The sequence below is a fragment of the Schistocerca piceifrons genome, chromosome 3 (genome assembly GCF_021461385.2).
Source record: "Schistocerca piceifrons isolate TAMUIC-IGC-003096 chromosome 3, iqSchPice1.1, whole genome shotgun sequence".
NCBI classification, from domain to species: Eukaryota; Metazoa; Arthropoda; class Insecta; order Orthoptera; family Acrididae; genus Schistocerca; species Schistocerca piceifrons.
This window is the reverse complement of record NC_060140.1, coordinates 863243100-863269645: the sequence shown is the minus strand read 5'-3', so window position 1 is coordinate 863269645 and position 26546 is coordinate 863243100. Positions and strand designations below refer to the sequence as shown.

Sequence of the window (26546 nt, the reverse complement as noted above, 5' to 3'; positions counted from 1 at the left end):
TGAAAGCCAGATTGCTACACCACATTTTTATAAGTAATTTCTTTACTTTTGAGTGTACAAGTGTCACAGTAATTTTTCCGAAGTTTTTACTTTGTCCTATAGCAAGTCTGTTGTTAATGTAACATTTCTTTGGAAGTCTGTGCATCTCTATGGCAGGATGGTGATCCATCAAATACTGTATTCGGAGCAGGTATTTGCTCTTGTGAAATCACTGGGATCGCAGTTACATGGAGGATGTACTTTTTGTCTCCTTGCAAAATAAAAATATAACCTATGTAACTTTCACTAAAATTATAGTTGTCATTTTATGATACTGCTTTCTTAATTTACAAGTTTTGGTTGTGAATATAATTTGTTAATAAAAATAGTGATACATGTCTTGCCTCTGGAATGGTATCACTGTAATGGGTGCATTTGACAAATTGGACCAAAAGTGTTAGGGTTATATGGGGGAGAAGAAGGGGGAGGGAAGATTCCTCAAAAGTACCAGAAATAAATTTTGGGAACCAAGGTGTTACATCGCTGCATACCGTATTTACTCGAATCTAAGCCGCACCTGAAAAATGACTCGAAATCAAGGGAAAAAAAAATTCCCGATTCTAAGCCGCACCTGAAATTTGGGACTCGAAATTCAAGGGGAGAGAAAAGTTTGACGCCTCACCTCCAAATCGAAACAAAGTTGGTCCATTGCAATATGAGAGACAATTTAGGTCGAATGAATGACGATACACCTACAGTAGTTTGGTTCGAGTTGTAAGCTTAGCAGTTAGCTTTACCAGGTAGCCACTGCTATGCGTCAGACGCTCCGTCCGTATTTATACGGGTACCCTTTCTTTTTCACGTGCTTCGTCTGGTTTGAATCAATTGCTTATTTTGCTTTGATCTGATAAGTGCCGTTCTCTTTGTTATAGGTGTTTACGTCACTCTAAGCTGAAAATGCATTACTGTACTGTGTCATGCATTGTTTGTCGCATTCTGATAGTGAGTGTCTACGGCATGTCACTGCTTGCGGCATGGCTTGCTTTTGTGTGCGCTAAAGCCGCTTACAATTAAAAAAAAAAACAAAAAGAGGGGAATCGTCTCAGTAGCGAAACAATGGCAAGAGAATGCTATTTGTTGTTACTTACACTGCTGCTTTCTTTGCTAATGATCACCAAGAACCAAATAATAGACTGCGTATGATAGAACATGTTCTGAACGAGAGTTAGGCGAAAATTTTTCTCCGTTTGAAAATGTTTGCGGCCGCTTCTTCAGTACATCAAATTCTGCACAGAAATTAGTAATCTTAGATTTAAAAATCTAGTCAGTTGCCGTGCTTCATTTCTGACTGTATCACTATTAGGCATAAGAATAATACGAATATAAACATGACGCGATACGTATATTCTTCCGCGTTTGCTGTTGTCTCACTTTAGTTTCGTAGTTTATTAGGCAAACAGGATTTAAATGATATAGCAGCAAACACGAAAGAATGCATGGCAAAATGTTTATATTCGTATTATTTTTATGGTGAAGCGAATACTGTATGTGATTCACTTTTCATCAGGTTCTTATTAGCAACCATCACTTCTCACAGGTAGGAAAAAATTCAGAACGTAGAGTTGGCCATATTGACAAACATCCCAAACAGTCTTGCCAGTCGGATTTTCGTAGTACATTGTAATTCTGCTACATTTGAAGATGAACAATACGGAATTTATATTTACTTCGTTGGACAATGTATGAGAATGCAGTGGACGAAACTCGGGGCGGAGAAAAAAAAGCTCGTCTTCCACCTTTTTTTTTTAATTTATTTACTGACGCAGAAGTTTTGGCGCCAGTATTTATCTTTGTGCCTACAAAGCATGCCTGTGTAGCGCTACATATATTAGATGGCAGGACTTCCGCTTGCTTTGCACTCAATTCTAAGCCGCAGGCTGTTTTTTGGATTACAAAAACCGGAAAAAAAGTGCGGCTTAGATTCGAGTAAATACGGTAGATTAAATTATTAGTTGTATGACACAGTCGGGTGGTAGACCACAAGGGACAGGTTCAGATACTTTTCTTCCTTCATGTGCAGTGGCACCTTTCCTTCCGGAAGTGTTCCTGTATTTAAACAATTAATTGGTATTAATTCAGTTGAAGCTGGGGATGGTGTTTCAATCTACTTTGGATAGGTTTACTATGATTTTTTAGCTTGTCTGCTTGGGAATACAAATGTTTTTGTAATGGTTGCAAACTGTTATGTAGGGGCTTGTGTATATCAGGGTTCTAAATAAACGTCATGAGATGTTACTTATGAGGCAGCTTGACTGTGATGATTCCATGTTCCCTAAGGACCAGAAGTCTGTGCTGGTGAACTTCAAGACGGGACTGAGTCAAGCTGTTAAGCTATTTATTTGTTAATATGTAAATATATAGCCACAGTTCCTGTAGACAGTAATTGCAAGAATTATTTGTTTGATTGCTCATTTAATACAGTGTGTGCAGTAATGTTTCCATTTTTCAGGGATTAATTTTTGTGGTAGATAGCAATGACAGAGAACGTATTGGAGAAGCTCGAGAAGAACTGATGAGAATGCTAGCAGAAGATGAGTTGAGGGATGCAGTTTTGCTGATATTTGCCAATAAACAGGTGAGAAATCAGGAAGTATCATTAATAAGTACACCTGTTTGCATTATAAATTCGACTGGTAATTTCTGTGTACATGGTTATATTTTGATATTGTCATTGCATTTGATACAGTCCTGAAATGTTTGGGTATTGCATATTTATTGTGAATGAAATGGAGAAATCTGAAAACCTTCAAAAGTCTAAACTCTGAGTGATAGTAGAAAAGCCAAAAAAATTGTGTGCAAATTAAGTACTGAATTGAAGTAAGAAGGAGAACACAAAAAGGGTGTATACGACCCGGGAGATCCGGGAAAAACCCGGGAATTTTTTCATCCGGGAGAAAACCGGGAAAAATTCGGGAAGTTTTTAGAATTCCGGGAAGTTTTCATTGTTTTCGTTTTCAGTAAAATTTATGTAATTTTGACTGGCAAGAACCGATACTCTAACAAATAATATTATTTTATACCACTATTTCAGAATAATACTGCAACAATAAAACATGAACGAGAGAAAAAACGAAAATGAAACTTAAATCGCAAAGGAAATGCGCCATATACAGCAACAAACCAGTGCTCATAAAAGCGTCTGCCAACAAAATGTGTCAAGGGCCTTAGGAAGACTTGCAATGTTCCGTAACAACACATTGCCTCCGATGAACGTGACGTCACAACTGTTTACATTAGATTCGTTTTAGCAGTTACGAGCAAGATCATGCGCATGCGCAGTTGAGTAGTACCTTCTCCCGCTTCTGGCTACAGAAATGTGTCTGTTGGCTGTGTAATAAGCAGTCGCAGCAAGCAGCTAGATGCTACCAGGTAAATTTTACTGGAGTGCCCAAGCTGCTAGATTCTTGCATGCGCAGCAGGCCCAGTTCGAGGAGGGGGTTGGGGGGCAAATTCATACTATTGAGGGAATGAAACTTGTTTCACAAAGCGACTAGCATCCAGCACTCGTTAGTCTATCGATTATTCATATGACTTTGAAATGCACCCCTGTCAGTTTTTGAACATTTTTGAACACATTCTAAGTTGATTTCTGAATCAATCGTAAGTTGATTTGTTCATAGTGTACATGATGTCTCTGTCAGGGGAATCCTCGTCGCATCTAGAAACAAAGTTTCCTACAGACAAAAAGGGCTATACGAGCTGAGTGGAGTAAAGCCGAACGACAACCGCTGTCTGATTGTGTGGTTGATTGGGTTTGTGAATGATGAGCATTGTTATAATTACTAGCTAAATCCATAGATTCAGACTACAGGAGTGGAAATAAACAAATAACAGGTAAGAAAGATTACGTATTACCTTCTCGGTGTATCTAAGAAAATGAAATTTTGACAGAAAATTTTTGGGCAGATCGCTATACTAATAAGGGCCAGTTGTACAGTCCCCAGCTATCAGCCGCTTTAAATTCTATTTTGGAAGAAGCGCGGAATACGCGTTGTATGAACATGTAGCAACACTTAACCGCAGAATAATCGCGGGATAACTAAACCGGTGATTCTGGCAGAGTTAGTGGAGTTAACCTGCTAATAAGCTTTGACATTGGCAGGAACAATTACAGAACTAGTGCTAACAAGTCTGTCTGTTAGAACGAGGAAGGAGAAGAAACGGGGACATCACATAAATTATGGAACAATATGACGATTCCAAGTTTGTATAAAAATTTCGTACTACTACTTTTCGATCTCATACTTGAGAAACTGGAGCATATGAATGAAGTGTGAAACCACTTCCTAACGTAAGGCTTTTTGCTTGTAGTAGGCCTAATAGGCACTTGATATTGGTACTTCGTGAATTATATTCTGTCGTTACAAAAAAGACAGTTTGTGCCAAAACAGTCTCGTTTATTTGGTGTGTATTACAATTGTTGCAGTATTAGACAGGCCTATTTCCTTTTATCTAGCAAAACGTGACAAAATAGACGTAATCAGATCGGGAAATCACACCAGTCTTGGGTCCTATTTGCATTAACAGCTTTTCAGTATTAGACAACGACATTTCGACTTTTCATGTAGCAAAATATTTCACGAACTTTGATGAGATAATAGATTCTTTCGCAGAAAGGAAAGCACGTCTTGTAAAGCTGTATCAAGATTAAAGAGAGAGAAATTCTAGGAGCTAAGGATTGAAGAAATGTGTATTGTCTTGCTTGTCTCGTGTCTTTACCGGGTTTATGTATCCTATATTTAATTTTATGTCACACAGGGCAGCAAGTTGTTAGCTGATAGGGAATAAAGAGTGCAAATTTTCTGAAGAGGGACAAGATTTCAAACCGGCAAATTGTAAGCAGGAGAGGCACCACAGAGCATTTTTATTTCCACTGTCCTGAATATGGTTTGATGGCATCCATTACAAAATATACACGTTTCAATTCTACAGAGCGAAGTACAGTGACGTACGATGGAAGAATGCTGTGTGAGGAGGCGAGGCACTGCCCTTCGGCACACTTACGACCAAATAACATGTCTTACATTACCTCGAACACACATGTTTTATGCATCACTCTTCAGAAAGATGTGCGCTACAAAATGAACATTTTTGAAAATATATATATATATGTGTGTGTGTGTGTGTGTGTGTGTGTGTGTGTGTGTGTGCGCGTGCGCGTGCGCGTGCGCGCGCGTGTATACCCGTCCTTTTTTCCCCTTTTTTTTCCGCTCCCGGGATTGGAATGATTCCTTACCCTCTCCCTTAAAACCCACATCCTTTCGTCTCTCCCTCTCCTTCTCCTTCCCTCTTTCCTGATGAGGCAACAGTTTGTTGCGAAAGCTGAATTTTGTGTGTATGTTTGTGTTTCTGTCGACCTGCCAGCACTTTCATTTGATAAGTCACATCTTTGTTTTATATATATATACACACACACCCACACACACACACACACCCACACACACACACACACACACACACACACACACACACACACACACACACTTCCTATCTCAAACACTCGAGGGAGTGGCGGGGTATTGCACCGGTTGCAAATATCGTAGATCCGGGGCTGATGCGCAGAGCAGTCTGAGTTACAGTGAGGTAGTGGGTAGTCTCCACGTGACCCGTGTTTACATTTAGTGAGTTTGCTGTTTCCACTTCGTTTACTGCTCTCGCGTCAAATGAAAACAAAACAGATTTCTGATTTCCACCTTTGTGATAGTCAAGCAAGCATTAATTGCCTTGCAGAACAATGAAGTTATTTTTGTCGGTTTGCTAAAGAAATTTTGTTTTTAATTCCACACACTGTTTGCAGCATTTAAAGTGCACGTTATCAACTTCTAGCACATATGGCATTATGCCATAATAAAGAACCAAACGTGAGATAGCACAGTACTGGTACTCCAAGAAAATTTACATCCAGAAAACCACATTGAAAAGCTTAATATCAGGGAGTGGCCTACTTAACTGGGAATATGGACATGCAAATGTGCACTTTAAACGTGGACATTTTAGTATGGGTCTCCAAATTCTGATGCTCTTGGAGTATCCTCTGGTGTTTTGTTTCTTCTATGACATAATGTACGATCTGTTAATGTTTCACACGTACGAACATACAGGCTCCCTGTGACATCGTAGCTGTGCAATCGCGGTGACGCCTGTCATCGGGCGCTCTCTGGCAACTGCGGAAACGAACCTATTTCTAACAGGTCGCGGGAAAATATTCCGAATGGTGGTTTGAAAAGCGTTACAATCAAAGTGCCATTCTGGCAGTTACAACGGAGCTGTGCGATAATGTACGATGAATTTCTTAAATCGCAGAGCGTTTGACCCTCATTTAAAAATCAACTCTTTAGTGACGAGCCATTTAGATGAATTTCGAACCCAGAAGATAAGACATTTAAGTCGTTATTAAAAATTTTACGATCACATTTGTGTGATATATCGTAAATTGTAATACGCGCATAAAAGACCAACATTGTATGTGAAAGCTTAGCTTCTTTTGCAGCATATTAATCTTACAGACCAATATTATACGTGAAAGCTTTGCGTTTCGTGCAGCAACACTATGTATATTAATTTAAACCATTAACTTTTTCTGTTTGTGCGATCGCGCTACGTAACAGTGATGTTGTTATTGGCTGACTACATCACGTGTCCCAAGCTCTAAATACCTGCTGTCATCGGCTGGCGAGATCACGTGACATGAGCTATGACTTGCTCACAGAAGCGCCTCGCAATCTCGATTTCAATGCTTCGGAAAGTAACATGCGGTGTTTGGTGGAATTCGAATTTCTACACTCGTAATACGAAAATATGAAGCGTATATGTTGCTGCACATCAAAGATCTTTCCAAAATGCCTTTTTTTCCCTGGGAAATTCTACTCCCGTGTATAAAACCGTAATCATTCAAAGGACTTATACTGTTCCAAGAGAAAATATACTGTTAGTTAACAGGGAAAAAATGTTTTCACCCGGGAGATAGTGTATTTTTAACCGGGAAATCCGGGATTCTTTTTACCTTGTCCACGTATACACCCTGACAAACAACATAAATCGACAAATTTAGCAGTGAAGGTAGTTATTGTGGCAAAATAACAAAGGAAAGCTCTTGAGGTAGCATGTTAGAGTTTGAAAAATGTCACATAATTTGCAATAAACGTGGAAAACAGGAAATAGGTTATGAGCTCCTGGGGATAGCCAAAAACTTCAGAATAGGAAATAAATTTCAACTGATAAATGGCTTACTCATTTGTGTTCTATTCCTAAAGCTAGTATTTGGAGTATGATTGTTAATAAAAGTATTCTAAAATTGGCCTGCTTGTTTTGCTGCAATAAGAATAAGAATCTTTATTAGCCGTTTAGTATTTTCTTATACAATGGGCTTCGTCAATAAGTTCAATTACAGTATAAAGATGGTTATATTCTCATAACAATGTATATATAAATCATATGAATGTTAGTGTAGTACAATAGCTTACATTTGGAATTTTATATAGGTTTAATTTCACAATAAAAAGGAAAACATTATACAGATTTATATTAAGCGGGGAGTAGTCATGATGATGACACTACGTGTTGATAACACTGTCATTATCCTAAGATATTGATACAAATATGGAGCACTTGAAATAGGTCTATGCCTATATGTTATTGTTTTTCCACATTTAGGTCCTACTGCTATACTTACATTAGCTGTTTAGTAACAAAACTATGTGTAAATTGAGGCACTCAGTCTTTATTGCACGCTTTCTGTATTTGTTTCTGTTGATGAAAAGTGTACTCATGTCATAAGAAGTGATACTTGTTTAGCATATCACAAACTTTTTAATAGGCTCTCTGTGGAGTAATCTTCATTGGAACAGTGATAATGCTACATGAAATTCAAAGAAGATAGAAACTGGTAGCTACAATTAAAAGTGGTTTTGTAGCCTGGTTTGATATATTACGGTATTGTGGGAAGATACTGCAAGGGATTAATTTTCATTTTATGATGAGTAAGCAATGGGAATTTCATTCGTGGAATAGTAGAGTTCTTAGCAGACACCATTGTATTGATGTGTTACTTCAACAAGTCTCTTATATATCTGACAAAATTCTACCACAGGCAATTCAAATGCCATTCCATAGTGCAAGGGTGCCTTCAGTCACTCCTTGTCACACACATGCCGAGACACGGGTTCTGCAGGCTACATAGCAGACAGCCCTAGTGCACATGTTCTGTTCATTCATGAGCTGTTTGGCCACCCCTGCTCTTGTGTGCTTGGTGGGTGCAGTCTGATAGTGTACACTATGGCCCAGTTGTAACATTGGCCACCCCTGCCCATCTGTGCTCATGTGTACCTGGCTGTACTCGAGCTGAAACAACCTCCTTCGTTATCAGGAAATTATGGATAGGATAGTAACTTGAACATTACTCGGAAGACGAAAAGTTTACTTTGCTGCAATATTAATGCTTGAATTTTGTTGAAGTTTGTTGTGTGACAGTGCTAAAAACATCCATATTGATATGTTGGTTGGTGCATCCAAGTGTGGAAATGGATTGGATGAGGAGGTGGAAAAATAATTAACTAGGCAATATCATTAATATTTTTAGTGTGGAAATGATGTTTCAGTATTCTTGACACAACTTGTTTGTCCTCTTATTATAGCTTGCAAACTAGTTTGTGGGCCATATTTAGGTCTGAACTCTGGATTTCCAGTAATACAAAAGCTGGAGTGGAGTAAGCAGATATTAAATTTCATGTCAGGAAAGTGTGCAACAGTGTCATTCCTGATTTAAATAATGAAAACTTCACAAGTTACTTATTTTTTTCATACTTAGCACAACTTGTTTCGACAACATATTCTAATTTTAAAGTGCATTTGTTTACATGATTGTTTGGTGGTGTTTGTGTGTGTGTGATTGATTTTCTACCTCTCTTGGTGTGTGTTTTTTAGGTTAGACTGCAATTGGAAAGTAGGACAATATGAATCTGAATATTTTTAAATGTCAATGTTACAAATGGTATTTTTGTTTACCTACTTATAGGTATTGTGCTGCCTGTTATATGGAACATCATGCACAAGCAAATCACTTACTGTTCCTTTGCAAAACATGCTACAAAGATATAACACCACCATTGTTTCACAAAGTTTGTGTGTGTGATTACAATTCTTTTTTGCTAATGAAAAAAATATTTGTGAAAATTGTTACAGTTATCATACACAAGAGAAATGTTTGAAGAAATTAACTGATTCGCTGTCTAGTTTGTCATTGAGAGTATTTTCTCATTGCTGTTTGTACTATACATGAGTTCCAAGCTCCTCCATTAAATCCATTGTATGAGATTTTGGAAAGTGGCGGAGTATCTTAAGATTTTCTTCTGCGTTTTTGAATGGGTCTGTGGGCTGGGTATGTTCTCAGTGGGAGGGAACTTATAAAATGGGAATATTGCCGAGAATATTTCTTTGGCCCGGGAAGATTCCCAAAAATTGGGAATTTCTGAAAATTTTTAGATTTTGAATATTTTAACACTTGGTTACAGTTAAAGAACCTTAAAACTACATTAACTAAGTAAATTCATACATTTTAATCAAAGATTTATAATTTCCTACATTAATTTCCTTGCAAATTCCATGCAAAACACCATTTACTGCTAGTCTAGCATTAAAAATAATGTAAAATAACGCTAGACCTAGTAAGTTTAGGGAAGTTGAAAGCCCACATTTCTCTGAATGAAACATAAACTTGCTAAATATTTCTAGATAAATGTAATTCTCAACCAGCTGTCATCTGTAGTATTTTTTAGTTTTTACAAATGAATGACTAGAGGTGTTTCACTTTCAGAATTCAGACTTCATTTCTTGCAGTAAATACAGATGGTAGAGCACTTGCCCGCGAAAGGGGAAACTGGAAAAATATCGTTTTTGTCTTGGTAAATGAAATGGTTTGTTCACATTGAGGTTTCGTGTGTCATCGCTGGCTGATTGCAGCTGAGTATGTTGCTCTGTCATTACTACTGTTTTTCCCTGTCCTACCACTCCCCTCAGCTTGCAGTCAGTGCTGCCACTTCTTGTCGCTAGCCTAGCAGCTGCCAACAAGAGACAGGGAGCATGAGGTGGTTTGTTTGGATCTAATTCTCAGAGACTGTAAACACAGCAGCCGGAGGCTGCGATCATGTGTGCATGCGTTGTGTCTGAGTGATTTTTTTTTTGTGTGTGTGCGCGTGTGCGCGCGTGTGTGTGTGCGCGCGCGCGCGCGCGCGCGCACACACACACACACACACACACACACACACACACACACACACACACGAAGTGGTAGCACTGACTGCGTGCGCGCTCTCTCTCTCTCGTTTCCTGACAAGAGATATGGCTGAAAATTTTGTTGCGAGAGTGTGATTGCGCCTGTCTGTGGGTCAGCAATAATCTGAAGGCAAGTTGCTACCTATCCTCATTATTATTGAGTTTCAGAGTGTTTGAACAAATTGTTTATTGCATGGATTGATCACTGTGGTCTCATTTCATCAGCATGCTGCCTGTGGCTCGTGAATAGCTGGCCACACGGAGTGGATTTCCGTGATGGGCCAAAACGACAAGCCGTTTCTGTGGGTATCTGTAATGGATCGGGCTTGCCGATCTAAAGCCATTTGGTTCCCACTGATGTGCAGGTCCTAGTCTCACCGATCTGTCTGCAGGCCGGGTTTGTTTGTTTGTGTGTAGCGCAATGCAGTTGATTTTCATGGTTTACCTATGGACCCAGGACTGCGGTGCTCCTCAACAGGCTGGAGGCCATAGGTGACCAATTTCAGGAATTGTGACTGTCTTACTACAAGATTGTTGTACAGTGTGGCGTTTTATAGACATTTTAGTTGTTCTAGTACATTTTTGCATTTCAAAAGTAGTTTGTGTTAGAAGGTATGGCCAGTAAGAAGAAGAAAATCGTCATTGTGGGGTTTGTATGCTATGTACTCATCTATTTCTCGAAAGAAAAATCGCACAGTGCCTGTAAAATAATACGTAAAACACAATGGGTAATAACTGACAATAATGAACATAGTAGAACCAATCTACGCCTAGAGTGTTTGACACAATTCTTCCCTGCCTTATGCACTTTTTCAAGAGGCCTACTTTTTTTCTGAAGTGATTTCTGAACTCAGTGAAGGTATTTTAATCTGGCTTGTGACTCCAAGGAAACACCTATTTTCGCTTTCCTTTATGAAACGCTCATACCATTTGGCTTGCTTTCTCCATGTAAAAACAGTTCATTACTAAAGATGTCAATGTTAGTTCTTAGAATTCTTGCTCACATCAGGAAATGCCATCTGCTTGCAAGTTTCTTAGATATTGCCTCTGCATCCACCTAGAAAATTCTGATAATTCTCTTAGTAACCATGTCGTCTGTGGTATTATTAAATATCATTTTCTTTGTCACAAATATTTGACTGTTCCTTCTGAATACATTCAAACATATGAAGTTGTGGCTATCGTGGTACCTGAGAACACAGCTGTTTCTATCTGAATACAAACCAGATTTCGCTTTTTTAGGGATGTGAGAACGTTACAATGTCTCTTGCTTCCAAATACATCGTCCATGCACCACACACTCATTGACTGCGTAGAACCAGCAGCTGACGCACCTCCTTTCGTTTCCATTATATGTTAAGATGAGTCTCGCAACATTGCCGCATGAATCACTGAAGTACACCACTAGCTCCAATCCAGACATTTACCATCTCCTGCAGAAATGAATACTATTGTTGAGTATTTGTTAAATTTTAAAGTCGATCTACAAATGGATCCAGGCAAACTGCAGTTTAAACATGGTAGAAGTTTTTTTGAAAGGTCAAAGTAAACTGTATACTTTCCCTTGGTTGGCAGCATGACATAATCTGCTGCCCTTGCACCACTCCTCTCCCTGAACTCATTCTAGTTCTAAGCCAAGCTGGTAGCACTGTTCCCCCTCCCACCGTTCTGTAGTGCTGTGCTCAAGCAGCTGTGAAACATGGACTGCAATATCTTCTAATGTGTAAGTCATGTCTGAGGGCAGCAACTAAAAGGTAAATAAAAGATCGAAATCACCATTCATTCTAATTCCAGAACTTCGCTTGTCGTGACATCTACTGATACCTGTTGGTACTATTGCCATGATTGGTCCTGTAACTGTAATTTGTTGCGACAACAGTTAACAGTTTAGTATTATTTATTTAGTTTGTTAGACATTTCAGTCTGGATTAATTTTCCTTGTTTCATCCCAGTGCTGCCTCCATGTTGTAAAGCAGATCAAAAGTCTGGGAAAGTTTTTACCTGATATTCTAATATGTGAACAGCAACAGATTTTTTTCATTTGCAACCCACTTAGTAAATCATTACCATCTCTCATAATAAAATAATGGGACAAATTTGTATTTTAAGCAGAGCAGTAGACTGTTCCAGTGGCTAAGTAATAGTTTCTCGCATATCCCTTCCACTAACAAATGTGATGTGATTGTTAGAACAACATTGATACTGAGAGTGCTTCAGCGTATTGGGAAATCTTGAGCGTGTATGAATGCGAATATTGCTTGCTCAGCTCTACCCTTCACTATTCTTTAAAATCAATGTGCTAATGACCTCAGTAGTCAAAAGCATCATCTGTAAATGTAAGGCTACTTCTACATTCTCTATTAAACAATGTGAAAATGTTAATCTCAGCAGCAATTCTTCAATCTACGATTATAAGACAAAACAGTATTTTTCAAATGACAAATTAGGCTTATTGGGGAAATACGGTAGTAAATGTTTATCTTTGGAATGTTTTCAGTAATGGAACTTTGACAACATTCAGGGAGGTTTTGAAATCTGATCTCTATTTTATTATTACAAAGCAGTTACTAGCTGCCATTCTTACTGTGTAGTTATTTCAAATTAATATTGAATGCAAAATTTTTATTGATAAGTGTCTGGAAGTGATGGAGATGGTATGGTGATGAAAAATGTCGCAGGTATAATTAATATAAAACTTCATCACAGTAAGATTTATTTTAAACTTAGACTGTGTTAACATTAGTGGTTCTCCTGAAGATGGCAGACGGATGGATCGCCAAAATATGGAATTGTGTCGAATTTAGGCTCTGGCAGTAAACACGAGGAGACTAAAGATTTGAGCGATTGTAGCCTATTCTTAATAAGTGTTACTATTGAATTCTTGATTACGACTTGATTCGGTTTATTATGCATTTAACTGTTTATTATCGTTCGTCCTGTACTTTATTGAATACCTTGAAAACTGTCTTGTGACTGTGTGTGTGGAGATGTTCTGCCTGAAAAATGTTCTGTGACCATCAGAATGGCGGTGACATTGACACATGCATGAATAAAAGGACAAATGGTTCCTCCAAGACCCTGCCTCCCTTGCCAGTGCAGGAACACTCTCGGTGCCACCTGCACACCATTGTTGAGCACTTAAAAAATGTACCTTTACATCTACATATATCCTCCACAAGCCACTGTGGAGTGCATGGTACATGGTATCTTGTACCAATAAAACCACTGTCCCTCCAGGGATTCCTCTTTGACTTCCTAAAGCATCTCTGTAATACTTGTGTGTTGTTCGAATCTAACTGTAACAACTCTAGCAGCCTGCCTCTTGATGTGCTTCAGTGTCTTCCTTCTATTTTACCTGATGTGGATCCCAAACACTTGAGCAATACTCAATATGGGTTGCACCAGTATCAAACGCAGTCTCCTCAACAGACGAACACACTTCCCTAAAATTCTCTCAATTAACAGAAATGGACTATTCGCCTTCCCTACTTACAATCCTTATATACTCGTTCTATTTCATTCCACAACATTATTCATAGATATTTGACATGACTGTGAGAAGCAGCATACTACTAATGCAGTATTCAACCATTATGGATTTGTTTTTGCCACTTACCTGCATTAACTTATTCTACATTTAGAGCTACCTGCCGATTATTATACCAACTACAAATTTTGACAATATCATTACAAGAATAGATTTCTACTTCCCGTATAGAGGAGATGAGTCAAGACAGGTGCAACAGACTGCTAAACATGGGAGATTTTCACCAAAAGTCCGCAGCTAGTGGTCTGGCGGCTAGCATTGCTGCCTCTGGATCACAGGGTTCCGGGGTTAGATTCTTGGCTGGGTTGGGAATTTTCTCTGCCTGGGGACTGGGTGTTCGTGTTGTCTTAGTCATTTTGTCATTGTTTGCCAACGTGGCAAGATTGGACTGTGTACAGGTTGGGACTTACAGAACCACAGCACAGTAGGTGGCTTTGGGAAGGCAACCCTGGACATGCTGCTGCTAACTCCTGATTATGGGCAACTGTTCAGGTTGCTCACAAAGAGGCACCTAGAAATTGAAGTGAGATTTGTCTCTCTGCAGGTTTGTTTTTAAAGTGCTCAGCAAATGTGCGTGGGTGGCACCAAAGGTGGTCTTAGAGGGACCATCTACAGATTTTTTTATGGGTGTGTAAATGTCACCCTTCCCTCCTGTTCCCCGTGGTCATGCTAAGAGTGCGTGAAACAGAAGGGTTGAAATAGCATAAACACTATTAGCTGCTGTGAATCATGTTCAAGCAGCACTGTTCCACAGTGCACAGGAAATGATCATTTTTGCCTTTGCAATGGGGGTAAATGGACACCCAAGAGGGACTGGTTTCATTGACGCCCCAAGGCCGTTTAGTGACAGTTCTTAACATCAGTATATCTGAAATGATTCCTGGGGCACCTATAAGAAAATCACCTTATTTCAATGCTGCACATTGCAATTCTGAGCTGTCGCAAAAAGACATCAAGAGGAGGGAAATGTTTGTAAGAGGAGTGTGATCATCTTCCCATTGTCTGACATGGTCTACAGTGGTGTTGGTCCAAATTGTGGTGCAGTTTGGTGCCAATGTGCCATCACTTACTCACCTCACATGAACTACTGTGCTCCGACCCTCCTTCCTTCCTTCCTTCCTTCCTTTCTTTCTTTCTTTCTTTCTTTTCCCCCTCCCCCCTTGCTGTTCAAATCTTCACTGAGTCCAAGGGTGACTTTGCACATCACCAGACTTTTGCCCATCACAGAGGAAGATCCTAGGCACCTTTGAGCCAAATTTTAAATTCACTGATCACAAAGGGAGACAGTTACAGGACTTTGAGAAAGGGATCCTTTAGTTACGTTGTGCAGGGTATTTTGGCTCCAATGTGCAGTCTCCAGCCACATTTACAGTTGTTGTATTTGACGATAGAGAGGAACTATGTTGATAACATATTTTTGCTCTGTGTGACAATATGTAATACCCATTTAGTTACTCAGCATTTGAGATGTGTCATCCAGTTCTCTATTATCCTTTGTAGTTGTGTTCTGTGTATGGCTGTTGAAAATATAGGACACATTTAACTTTCCCCAACATTTTGATACAGCAAACCATTTGAAATCAGTGTATTGAAGTTAAACTGTGATCATAACAATAAAATCAGAGGCGAGATCCCTTTAGTAATCATAACCCTATAAATCCTGGGATTGATGTATATACAGGGGGGTGTTAAGAAATATGGAAGGACTATGAGAAATGTGCACTTGAACATAAATGCAGATGTTAGGCAGGACTGCAGGTTTCGCAGTTGTATTTGACCGTGTACCTGTGTGTTGTACTCAGTATGTTGCAATTGTCAGTTGTGGTCAAAACAGTGTTCTGTATGGCTGTGAGTGCATTATGTCTGCTAAGGAATTCAAACCTGGGCAAATTGTTGGTACTTGTATGGTAGGTGCTTCCATAACCAAGGTAGCCAAAATGGTTGGTGTTTAAAGAGACACTGCATCAAAACCTTATACTGCATACAGGAAAAGCAGAAGAAAACATTATCTGGTAAGTCACAATGCCGATGAAAGTTTATGTTGAGAGATCATGACTGATTAATTTTATCACAATCCTCTTCAATGACAGTCACGATCTCTCAACATAAACTTTCATCGGCATTGCGACTTACCATTCCCCCGGACAACAGAGCAATCCAGGAAAAAACCTGTGAATTTTTTCATCTGGGAGAAAGTGGGAAAATCTGGGAATTTGTTTAGGATTCTGGGAAATTTTCATTGTTACAGTTTCCAGTTAAATTTTTGTAATTTTGACTGGTAAGAACTGATGCTGTAACTGTATTCTGATACTGCAGAGTAATACTGCAGCAATAAAAAAGAGGAAAAACAAAATAAAACAAGTTAAAAGGAAATCAAAACTCAGTGCATACACCACTGTCTCCAATAGCAAAATGTGTCAAAGGCTTTAGGATAAAGCATATGCAATACTTCAAAACAAGAAATTGCTTCAACAAGCGAGAAGTCACAACTGTTTACATTAGGTTCATTGAGCAGTTGCCAGTGGGCTCATGCACATGTGCAGTTGAATTGCATATGAGCATAGCTTTCCCAGCTTCTGGCTACTTAAAAAAAAATTTCTGGCCTGCCGAAGCTGCTAGATTTGCACATGCGTAGAGCAATCTGAATTGGAGTGGTAAGGGGGCTAGTCTCCATGTGACCTTTGTTTACCTTTAGTGACTTTGCTGTTTCCTCTTAATTTGCTTTTCATCTCATGTCAAATGAAAACTAAACTAATCTATGAAGTGAATTAAATAATTCCCATAATTATGGGAAGCTAAAATGTGTTATTGGTTTCACTTCTCTGATTTTATTTTATTTCCACGTTTTCGGAAGTTAAACATTAATCACGTTGCAGATCAATCAAGTTATTTTTGGCGGTTTGGTAAAGAAATATGGCATTCATTAATCTTTTCCACAGAGGCAGTCACATGATTTGAAATGAAGTGTTTCATTCCACACTAGTGGCTACTTTTAACTGTTCGCTGAATTTGAAGTACACAGTTTCATCTTCATGCATCAGTGGCATTATACCATAATCCAGAATCAAATGTGAGATAACAGAACTGGTACACCAAGAAAACTTGCATCCCGAAAACCACATGCATAGTAACGCCTGTTTTCTGGTGCTCTGCTGAAGGAATGAAACCTATTTGTTACAGGTCGCAGGAAAATATTTCACATGGAGGTTTGAAAAGCATTACTTTAAAAGTGAATTCCTTCTACGCAAGATGAATTGTTAGAGATGGCGATGAGTTTCTTAAATCACAGAGCATTTGACTCTCATTTGAAACTTTAAGCTTAGAGGACCAGCCACTTAGAAGAATTTTGTGCCCAAAAGACAAGACATTTATTTCATTATTTAAAATTTTACTAGTGCATTTGTGTAGCTTAGCGACACACACACACACACACACACACACACACACACACACACACACACACGAAAGGTTAGCTTTTCTTGTAGCTTATTAATCTTACAGATCAATATTATATGTTAATGCTTTGATTTCCTTGTAGCTACACTGTGTGTATTAATTGAACACTACATGTTACGCCACATCAAAGGTCTTTCCAAAATGCGTTCCCGCTCTTGTTGGGTTTTGTTTTCTAAATTGCCGCAAAGAAGTTCTGCGCCATTTATAAAACCTTAACCACTCAAAGGATTGATAAACTTCACAGTTCTGAGGGAAAGTATACTGTCACTTAATATGGAAAAAGTAGATGTTCACCTGGGAAAAGTGTAATTTTAACCAGGAAATCCAGGAATTTCTTTTCCTTGTCTGCGTATACATCCTGTAATGGAACAACAGCTGTATAAGTCGTGCCAGAACTTAATCTTGCACTCTTGAACCCTGTCATCACAAAAACTACATGAAGGGAATCCCATATGCAGGGAATTGCAGGGTGAGCTGAAAGAGAAACTGGTGCCGAAGCTATAAAATCTTTGAACTATGGCACAACAGAAGAATATTGTTCAGTTGGGTAAGTCTGTCGCACTGTTTCCAAGCTAATTTTACATTCCAAGGATCAAACGAATTTGGTGGTGATTTGGGCAGCCATACCATGGTATTTCATGGGCACCATATGAATGCTCTGCAATGTCACTTTACTGCCAAGGATTGTGACTGTTTTGGCTGATGAAGTCCATCCCATAGTACAGTGCTTGTTCCCCAATGGTGATGCAGTGTTCAATGCTGACAGGGCCCCTGTTCACACACCTTGCATTGCCCAGGACTGGTTTTATGAGCATGAGGATGAATTTGTCACATTTCTGGCCCCCAATCATCAGATCTCAGTATTGTTGACCTTTTGTAGCCTACTTTGAAGATCAGAGTGCACGATTCCTATCCACTTGACTCATCATGTGAATTGCCACTATTTTGTGGGAAGAATGGTATAAGATTTTTTGATAACTGCACAGAACCTATATTTATCCATTCCAAGGTGACTGGAAACTGAAACACCACTGGTTTTATTTTTGCCCATCCCCTTTAAATCCTGAAGACAGACCAATGCTTTTACCCTACTTTGAAGAAACTCGTCAAATTTCTTGATATGCTCGAGAAGATGCTAAACCATCAACTATTCCAATAGCAAGATAATATTCAGTTGGTTATTATGATAGGAATGACTTCCTACATCCAGATGTTTACCAAACTTACCAAACTTATTGTAATTGGTGATCACATTATCTTGGAAGATAGATGCAGTCACTTGCTGCAAACGATTTATATGGCATTAAATGAAGATCACCTAAAATGGTTTCGTAGACGCAATTATCCTTGTGTCTAACAGTAAGTTTAGTTTTCTTTCCTCTGCTTACTATCTGTTACAGCTTTGAATGAAGAGGCGTCCCCATCACCAAGTTATTTAGTTATCTAACACTATACTGGACCTCAGATGAGACATCCTAACAACTGCAGCTGCCCCCATGCCCCCACTTGAGCCACTATAATTTTTGGAGCATGCTACTGCATGTTTTCTTGCTACAGTATCTCACTGTCTTCATTGTTGTACATGTGCTTTGTTGCACAGTGGTGGCAGTATTTAGACATAATTTCTACATCTAAAACTTTATCTGAGTCAATACCAATACAGAGATGTGTAACCCCTTTTCATCCAGGTCCCGTCCACACACACACACACACACACACACACACACACACACACACACACACACAGAGAGAGAGAGAGAGAGAGAGAGAGAGAGAGAGAGGGGAGGGGGGGGTCAGTAACATTTGCAGGAGATTCACTGTCGTGAATATCTAACCCAGGATATATTTCTTTTTAGTTACCAATTCCTTCACTGCTTTCTTCATAGAAACTTTGGCAGTATCGCATACAACATCAGACTACTTCTTCATCAAACTGTGCCCAAGATAGAGACATGTTCAGAAAACCACACAATAAATTACCTCCTTCCGTGCCCGGTCCAAGGTGTTCGGAGTGTATGCTAACCTAAAATTGCTTTCATAGGTAGCAGTGTCAGTGTTTTTAAGGAGGAATTCAGAGCCACACAGATTACAAATTAATTTAAAATCACAAGTTATTCCCACTCTTCTTTCTTCAGCAACAATCATACATTCCATATTTTTACAGCTAACACATGAACTTGAAAACTTTATAGCCTGACAGAGAAGCTCTAAATCAAAAAGTCTGAATACAATGGAATCCATATCATCATCATTCACACACCTGTACAATTCTCCAATCACAAGTTTCGATGCTGAAGCTGAGAGCTTATGTTCTTAATTTCGCACTGCTTCCTCTTTTTTGCTGGTAAACAGATTTCTATGAAACCTCTGTTACCTAAACAGTTTTCCCACCACCCATTATGCATAAATTCTGACTTGCACGTGAAGGTTCGAGAGTTCAACCTTCCACCTACTTATATGTGGTAGTATTGTCAAAATGTAAATAGACCATATGCAAGAAAGATATCAGCCAAAGATGTCGAAAGAAAATAGCCTTCACACTGACAAAAATTCCGCTGAAGCAAGCAGTTTCCCAAATGTTAGAAAAGGTGGGAGCGGCTGCTAGGGCAGAATTAAGCAGTTTAACAATTTAAAGGATTTCTAAAGCTGCCATCATGATAAAATTCACAAACAACATAAATTAAACTGTGTGGATCAAGAAAATATATTGGACAAAAATCCTTTACATCTACCCCCCCCCCCCCCTTTTAAGGAATAAATGAGTAGTAGACACATCGAAACTGAGAAGTAAAATGTCTGACCCAGTTTAAGCATCTGAAACAGTACTTTCACATATTCATTGTTTAGAAAGTCTTGTATGCCGTTCTGTGGAAACAATTTTGTTTACCTAAACTGACTACTCTGCTTGGGATAATCTTAATTCAGAATTGCATTCTCACAGGGTCAGGATAAACACATCAGTTTGTATAGCAGAGTAAAGGTTTATTAAAATGTTGTGCTCAGTCATCTTAGAAACGCCTCGCAAACAATTTAAACTTGAATTTGAGTAATTTTTTTAACAATTCTATTAACTCTTTCAATACTTTTCCAAAGGTTTCAATTAATTCGTATAAAACTTGGTTTTCAGTGCCCATCTGAACCCCCCTTTGAAGTACAGTACAGGGAAAGAATAATTTTACTTTCACAGTATCTTTTTTTTAAGTCTCCTCATTTACATTTAGTTTTGCGTATGTGGTTTTATTGTATTCAGCAGAGTATATTTCTAATGTGACACCTTTATTAGAAACTTTGCAGTTACTGTACTGCAATAGTGAATGAATACGTCATATACTACTAACTTCCTTGTTTGTAACAGTATGTTACAGGTACTAGAAATAAGTTTGTGGCAATTTGATTGTGTACTCTGCAGTTAGAGGGAAGTTTTAAAGAATCGGAACCTGTAGACTGTTTTGAATGCTGACTTGGTAATTGAATCATCTCCTCCTCAAGGGTTAGAAACTACTCTGTGGCATTATTTAATAAATTTTAGGCTTGGAAGAGAAGTTGGATAAGATTTCTATGCCATAGTTGCTGTAAGTGAGGTGCTCACATAGCATTTAGAAATGTCTGTTTGAGACTTGGAGCACGGGTGTTTAAGTATTGGTAACATTGCTGAAGATATCATGTATAATGCAGACGGGGCAAGTGAAGTTATGAATTTATAAAACATTCACCATGAACTGCAGTGTCAATTATTGATGAGCCTGGATGAAGAGTACAGTATACCTTCCAGAAACTGAAAATGTACTGAAGGTGATGGTGCTGTTTTTTCTGTATTTTTCTCTTTATACATGATGTTGTCTTCAGTTAAGAGAGATTTAATTTTAGAAACAAGTGATACTCCATTTGTATGTTTCTTTGCTCTAGTCTGAAGCTGTCTTAACTGCTAGGTATATTTCTTCACTTGTTTAAAAGTGCAGCTCTCACAGAATTGAATAGCCTTAATGTTAATACGATTTTCACTTTCAGGAGAAAATTGGTACAGAGTGGTAGTTTATTTATCGTTAGGGTTAGAACATTAAAAAATGACTGAATCATTTTATAAACTTCTGTAAATAGGAGTAATATTCCTTATCTTAGGTTAATATTTACTGTTTAAATATTTTTTCACAGCCATGCAGACAAATCTCTCAGTACTACAAAGTGTTATAATTGTGTGTTCTTGCAGGATCTGCCAAATGCAATGAATGCAGCAGAAATTACGGACAAACTTGGCCTGCATTCACTGCGCAACCGAAATTGGTACATACAAGCCACTTGTGCCACAAGTGGAGATGGCCTCTATGAGGGTCTCGACTGGCTGTCCAACCAACTGAAGAATGCCAACCGCTAGGTGCCATATGAACTGTGCTTGGCGGATGATTGTGGTGAACTCAGATGCTGCTATCCTTTACTGGCAAACTTTCAGTCAATCACTTGCTCTTCTCATTTACTGTTTCCATCAAAATTCGAACAAGTCAGGGTCAAAAAGTTAACACCCTGTATTTTTTCCAATAGTGTTCCAAAGCAGTCATTTTGCTTACGTTGGGATGTGGTAAGTGATTCCTGCAAGTTTGCATGCGAGGGTTTGCCTCCAGGTTTCGTATCCTGCAGAAGTGTGTAAGTGCGTGGACTCACGGACTCACTGGTAACTGTGACCATAGACACTGTGCAGCGTGTTGTGTTTTTGTTTTTGCGGACTTGTAAAGCGGCAGTCTGTTGCCAGGGTGGGGACCAGTGAAGGGAAAGGCTGTGTCCCCATTCTTTGCGCTCCTCCTGTGTTTCGAATCACATTTTAAAAAGAGATAAGAGGTGATAGTGAAACTGTTATCCCTTTTTACATGGGAGAAGTGCACAGCATAATAGGTTTGTCGATTCAAACTTTTGTGTTTATTCTGATATGTGAGTTACAGATGTATATTAATGGAAAAAATTAGAAAGTTCAGAACTGCCAATTCATAAAGTTACTTAATCCTCTCCCCAGGCAGGTTGTTGGTGGTAGTGATGCAAGTTCTTTACAGCTTATGAAAAATGGAAAACTGAATATTGGGTGGGTGCTGCTGTCATGCTATGTGCCTACTGTTTGTGCTGAGTTTTATTCCTTTCTTATCATTCATTTATTTAAATACCAACACAGTGCATGTAAAGTCTGTAGTATTAGCCTGAAACTAACAACAAGTGTTGGTAGTTCAGGGTGCGACTGATATTTGCAGTTGTTAACAGAGCATTTTTTGCAGGAGGGAGATGGGTGTAAGTACTGAAGAACAATAATGGACAAGAAAAATGAATGTTTGTGATGTGAGAGTAAAGGTGTTGGAAGTTTTAAGACATTTCTGATCTTTCAAAGCATGTTCTGTAATTTAGTATTTAAGTTTATTAAGAATCATATGACAAATGTAGGGTATTAAGGAAATTTTTTCACATTCCGCTTTGTTTTGTATTAAAAAATTTGCAGCACTTGTCCAATCCTTGTTATACTATTATCCCTTAATTTAAAAGCCATAGTCCTTATGATTGGAAGATATTCAGCAGCACAGCCATACATCGATAAAATGGGAGACTGCATTCTCTGTCACCCCAAGGTGACATGCAGAAATTAAATCGTGTTGTTTTTTGAGAAAGAGATGCAGTCTCTGAGAGACCTGGTTATGGAAGGGTACACAGACAAAATTGCTAGATATCTATTTTTTGCAGTTAATGCCTTTAAAATTTGAACTTTCCTTGGAAATACATGAAACAAAGGGAATCTAAAATTATGTATGTATGCCTGCATACTTGTGAACAAATATTGTATTTGTGCTTAATTGCCTTCTTGTATTAAATTCATCCCTCTTAATTTATTTTTAAATGCCTTATTTCATTGTTACATTTTCTTGTCCTAACACGGCTGTTGGACTTTATTCTATAAAAAAAATCAGCCATTTCTTTCTAATGAATATCATTTATTGATGTGCATGTTGTACAGAGATTTGGAACTTCCTGTTTGACTAGTTGCAGTATGTGAAGAGTATTTTACAAGCAGAGGTGTTCGACAAAAATGTCAGTGACTGGTGGGAGCGAGTTTGTGCTTCTTAAATATGAAAACAATGTTTTATCTAAGAAGCATTATGAACAGTTGAATTGAGTTCCAGATTGTATGTAGTGCGGCAGAACTTTTTAGACGTGTAAATAGGCAGAAATAAGTAATTAAATGTGAAAATTTAGACTAACTAACACAGCAGAGGGCTAGCAACAGGATATACAGTTTGTGTTGAGAAACTCTTTTCCCCTTAATTTTAATAACTGGCTTGAAACTATCTTTTATGTAGTACATAAAAAGTAGAAAATTAGTTATATTTAAGGAAAGTAATCAAAATAAAGCTATAAATGGTCTGTTGACCAAATGATGAAAACAAATGGTCATATACATGCAGTAAGAGCTCAAATTTCAGGGACCAGATAGTATTTCATCTTCAGATGAAATAAAGGGGAGAGAATGATTCTCATAAAGATTTATGTTGGAAAATCACTAGAGATGTTGGATTAAGGAAGAGCAGTAATTTATGATATGAGGAATTGCCCTCTCATGTACTATTTACTGAGGAACCTCCAGTTTCGAAAGTTTTCAGTTTTAATAATGGGGCGATTCACAGTCCATAGGAACCATCTCTTGTCACTGGGATGAAAACCTCCAAGATGTAGTGTTGACACACACAGGCTTGATAGTCGACTTTTGTAGTATACTTTAAATGTATGACTAGCAACACTTACAAAAAAGAACGAAAATAACTTAGAAATTAAGAAGTGTAAATGTAAAACAAAATTTTATTAGATTTATAATACAAACTTTACGAAAGGTATAAAATTTCAAGTAGATAATTCTGAATCACTATCACTAGATTCCTTGTTGCTCATTTCTGAGTACAGTCAGTCATCCACTGCACCATCTAATTCATTCAATATTGAACATTTCTTAAATGCCCAATTTGGATTACTCTTCCATGCATCATCAGTTCATTGGTACACTTTTTGAGCATTTTACACATCCTGTTTTGAAAGCATGTCAATTTATATGCACAAGTCAGAACAGACGTTGAGTGGTTGCAGAGTTGCCGTCAACCTGCCTAGAACTACTGCCAAGTAAGTTTTGCTATCTACATCTACATCTATACTCCGCGAGCCACCTTACGGTGTGTGGCGGAGGGTACTTATTGTACCACTATCTGATCCCCCCTTCCCTGTTCCATTCACGAATTGTGCGTGGGAAGAACGACTGCTTGTAAGTCTCCGTATTTGCTCTAATTTCTCGGATCTTTTCGTTGTGATCATTACGCGAGATATATGTGGGCGGTAGTAATATGTTGCCCATCTCTTCCCGGAATGTGCTCTCTCGTAATTTCGATAATAAACCTCTCCGTATTGCGTAACGCCTTTCTTGAAGTGTCCGCCACTGGAGCTTGTTCAGCATCTCCGTAACGCTCTCGCGCTGACTAAATGTCCCCATGACGAATCGCGCTGCTTTTCGCTGGATCATGTCTATCTCTTCTATTAATCCAACCTGGTAAGGGTCCCATACTGATGAGCAATACTCAAGAATCGGACGAACAAGCGTTTTGTAAGCTACTTCTTTCGTCGATGAGTCACATTTTCTTAGAATTCTTCCTATGAATCTCAACCTGGCGCCTGCTTTTCCCACTATTTGTTTTATGTGATCATTCCACTTCAGATCGCTCCGGATAGTAACTCCTCTCAACCTGGCGCCTGCTTTTCCCACTATTTGTTTTATGTGATCATTCCACTTCAGATCGCTCCGGATAGTAACTCCTAAGTATTTTACGGTCGTTACCGCTTCCAATGATTTACCACCTATGGCATAATCGTACTGGAATGGATTTCTGCCCCTATGTATGCGCATTATATTACATTTATCTACGTTTAGGGAAAGCTGCCAGCTGTCGCACCATGCATTAATCCTCTGCAGGTCCTCCTGGAGTACGTACGAGTCTTCTGATGTTGCTACTTTCTTGTAGACAACCGTGTCATCTGCAAATAGCCTCACGGAGCTACCGATGTTGTCAACTATCTAACAATTTTCATTTTACTGAGGTGGTGTATGGCCTGTGTATGCACCTAACACCAATCAGACTGTGTAAACCAAGCATTACAAGAGGGCAACGACTCCGTGCAAGTCTAATCCATTCCAGCAGCATGTCCATCAAAAAGCACCCACTCTCATTTGCTCAGAAAATTACAGTTTTTTAAACATTTCAGGTTTTGGTGAAGTATTTAACTTAAAATCTATGAAAGGGAGTCCATCTGCAGTACAAGCAAGTATGGCGGACATCCAGTTTTTCTCAACCCCCCCCCCCCCGCCCCCGCCCCCACACACACACACACGATGTAAGAATACTTAAAATTTTTCGGCAGCTTCTGCGAATTGAAGTACACCTCTGAAGTGAAAAACCTCAGTGCTTTATAAAAGGACCAATCCAGTTGTGGCTAGCTGTAGAATTTTCGAATTTTTGCATGTGAGCAATCTGTTGTGCCTTGTCATTGTTGAAGTTCTTCTGATGTACGAAATGTTAGATGATGTTTCGGGATTGCAGCCAGATCACGTTGACTTATTGCCATGATATTTCAGCTGGCAATTGTCCAGCCATTTTCAGGTGAGTGCCCGTCACTGGAAACTGCAAGTTCTGGCGTCAGCTTTATAGCAAAACGTTGGCGCGAAAATGTATGCGCATTGCCGGCCATCACAGGAGCGTCCTCTATCGAAACTCGCACCCTCTGGAAGTACTGTTCAGGGGCATGTGTAAAGGTGAAAACTACATGTCCACCCTCTGTTGGAATGTGCACTTGCATCGCTAAAATCAGATGTCAAATGTTGCCAAACGTCATTATGAATAAACTGTCTTCTCTCGGAAGAAGTTAGAGATCAGCGGGTCCCAAGCCTTGTCCATTTGAAAACCCCCGTCATGATTTATAAGATTGGCATATCTTCCACAGATTCTTTAATTACTCAATCCCAAAAAGTTTTCGCTGGGGCCAAGACTTTTGTGGCTGAAAAATCCATAGAGTGTCCTGTGGTAATAAAATGCTCAGCTGTGGCCAACTTACTGGGATGTGAAAGACGAGTGTGGTGTTAATGTTCAGCATACCTTTCATGTATTGTGCATGTTGTTTGATGTAAGCCTTGCCACACTGGCAAGGAATTTTGCAGATCCCAGCCTTCCACAGA

The 26546-nt window shown here is 38.8% G+C and overlaps 1 protein-coding gene across 1 annotated transcript in view; it reads left to right on the top strand.

Annotated features, from left to right (window-relative positions):
* LOC124787702 (ADP-ribosylation factor 1) overlaps positions 1 to 23169 on the top strand; it is a 55714-nt gene extending 32545 nt beyond the window's left edge. The window contains exons 4-5 of the mRNA XM_047254535.1: positions 2489 to 2614; positions 21519 to 23169. Of these exons, the coding sequence (XP_047110491.1) occupies positions 2489 to 2614; positions 21519 to 21683 (291 nt within the window). The 3' untranslated portion in view covers positions 21684 to 23169. The remainder of the gene's footprint in view (positions 1 to 2488; positions 2615 to 21518) is intronic.
* Positions 23170 to 26546: the final 3377 nt, after the last annotated feature.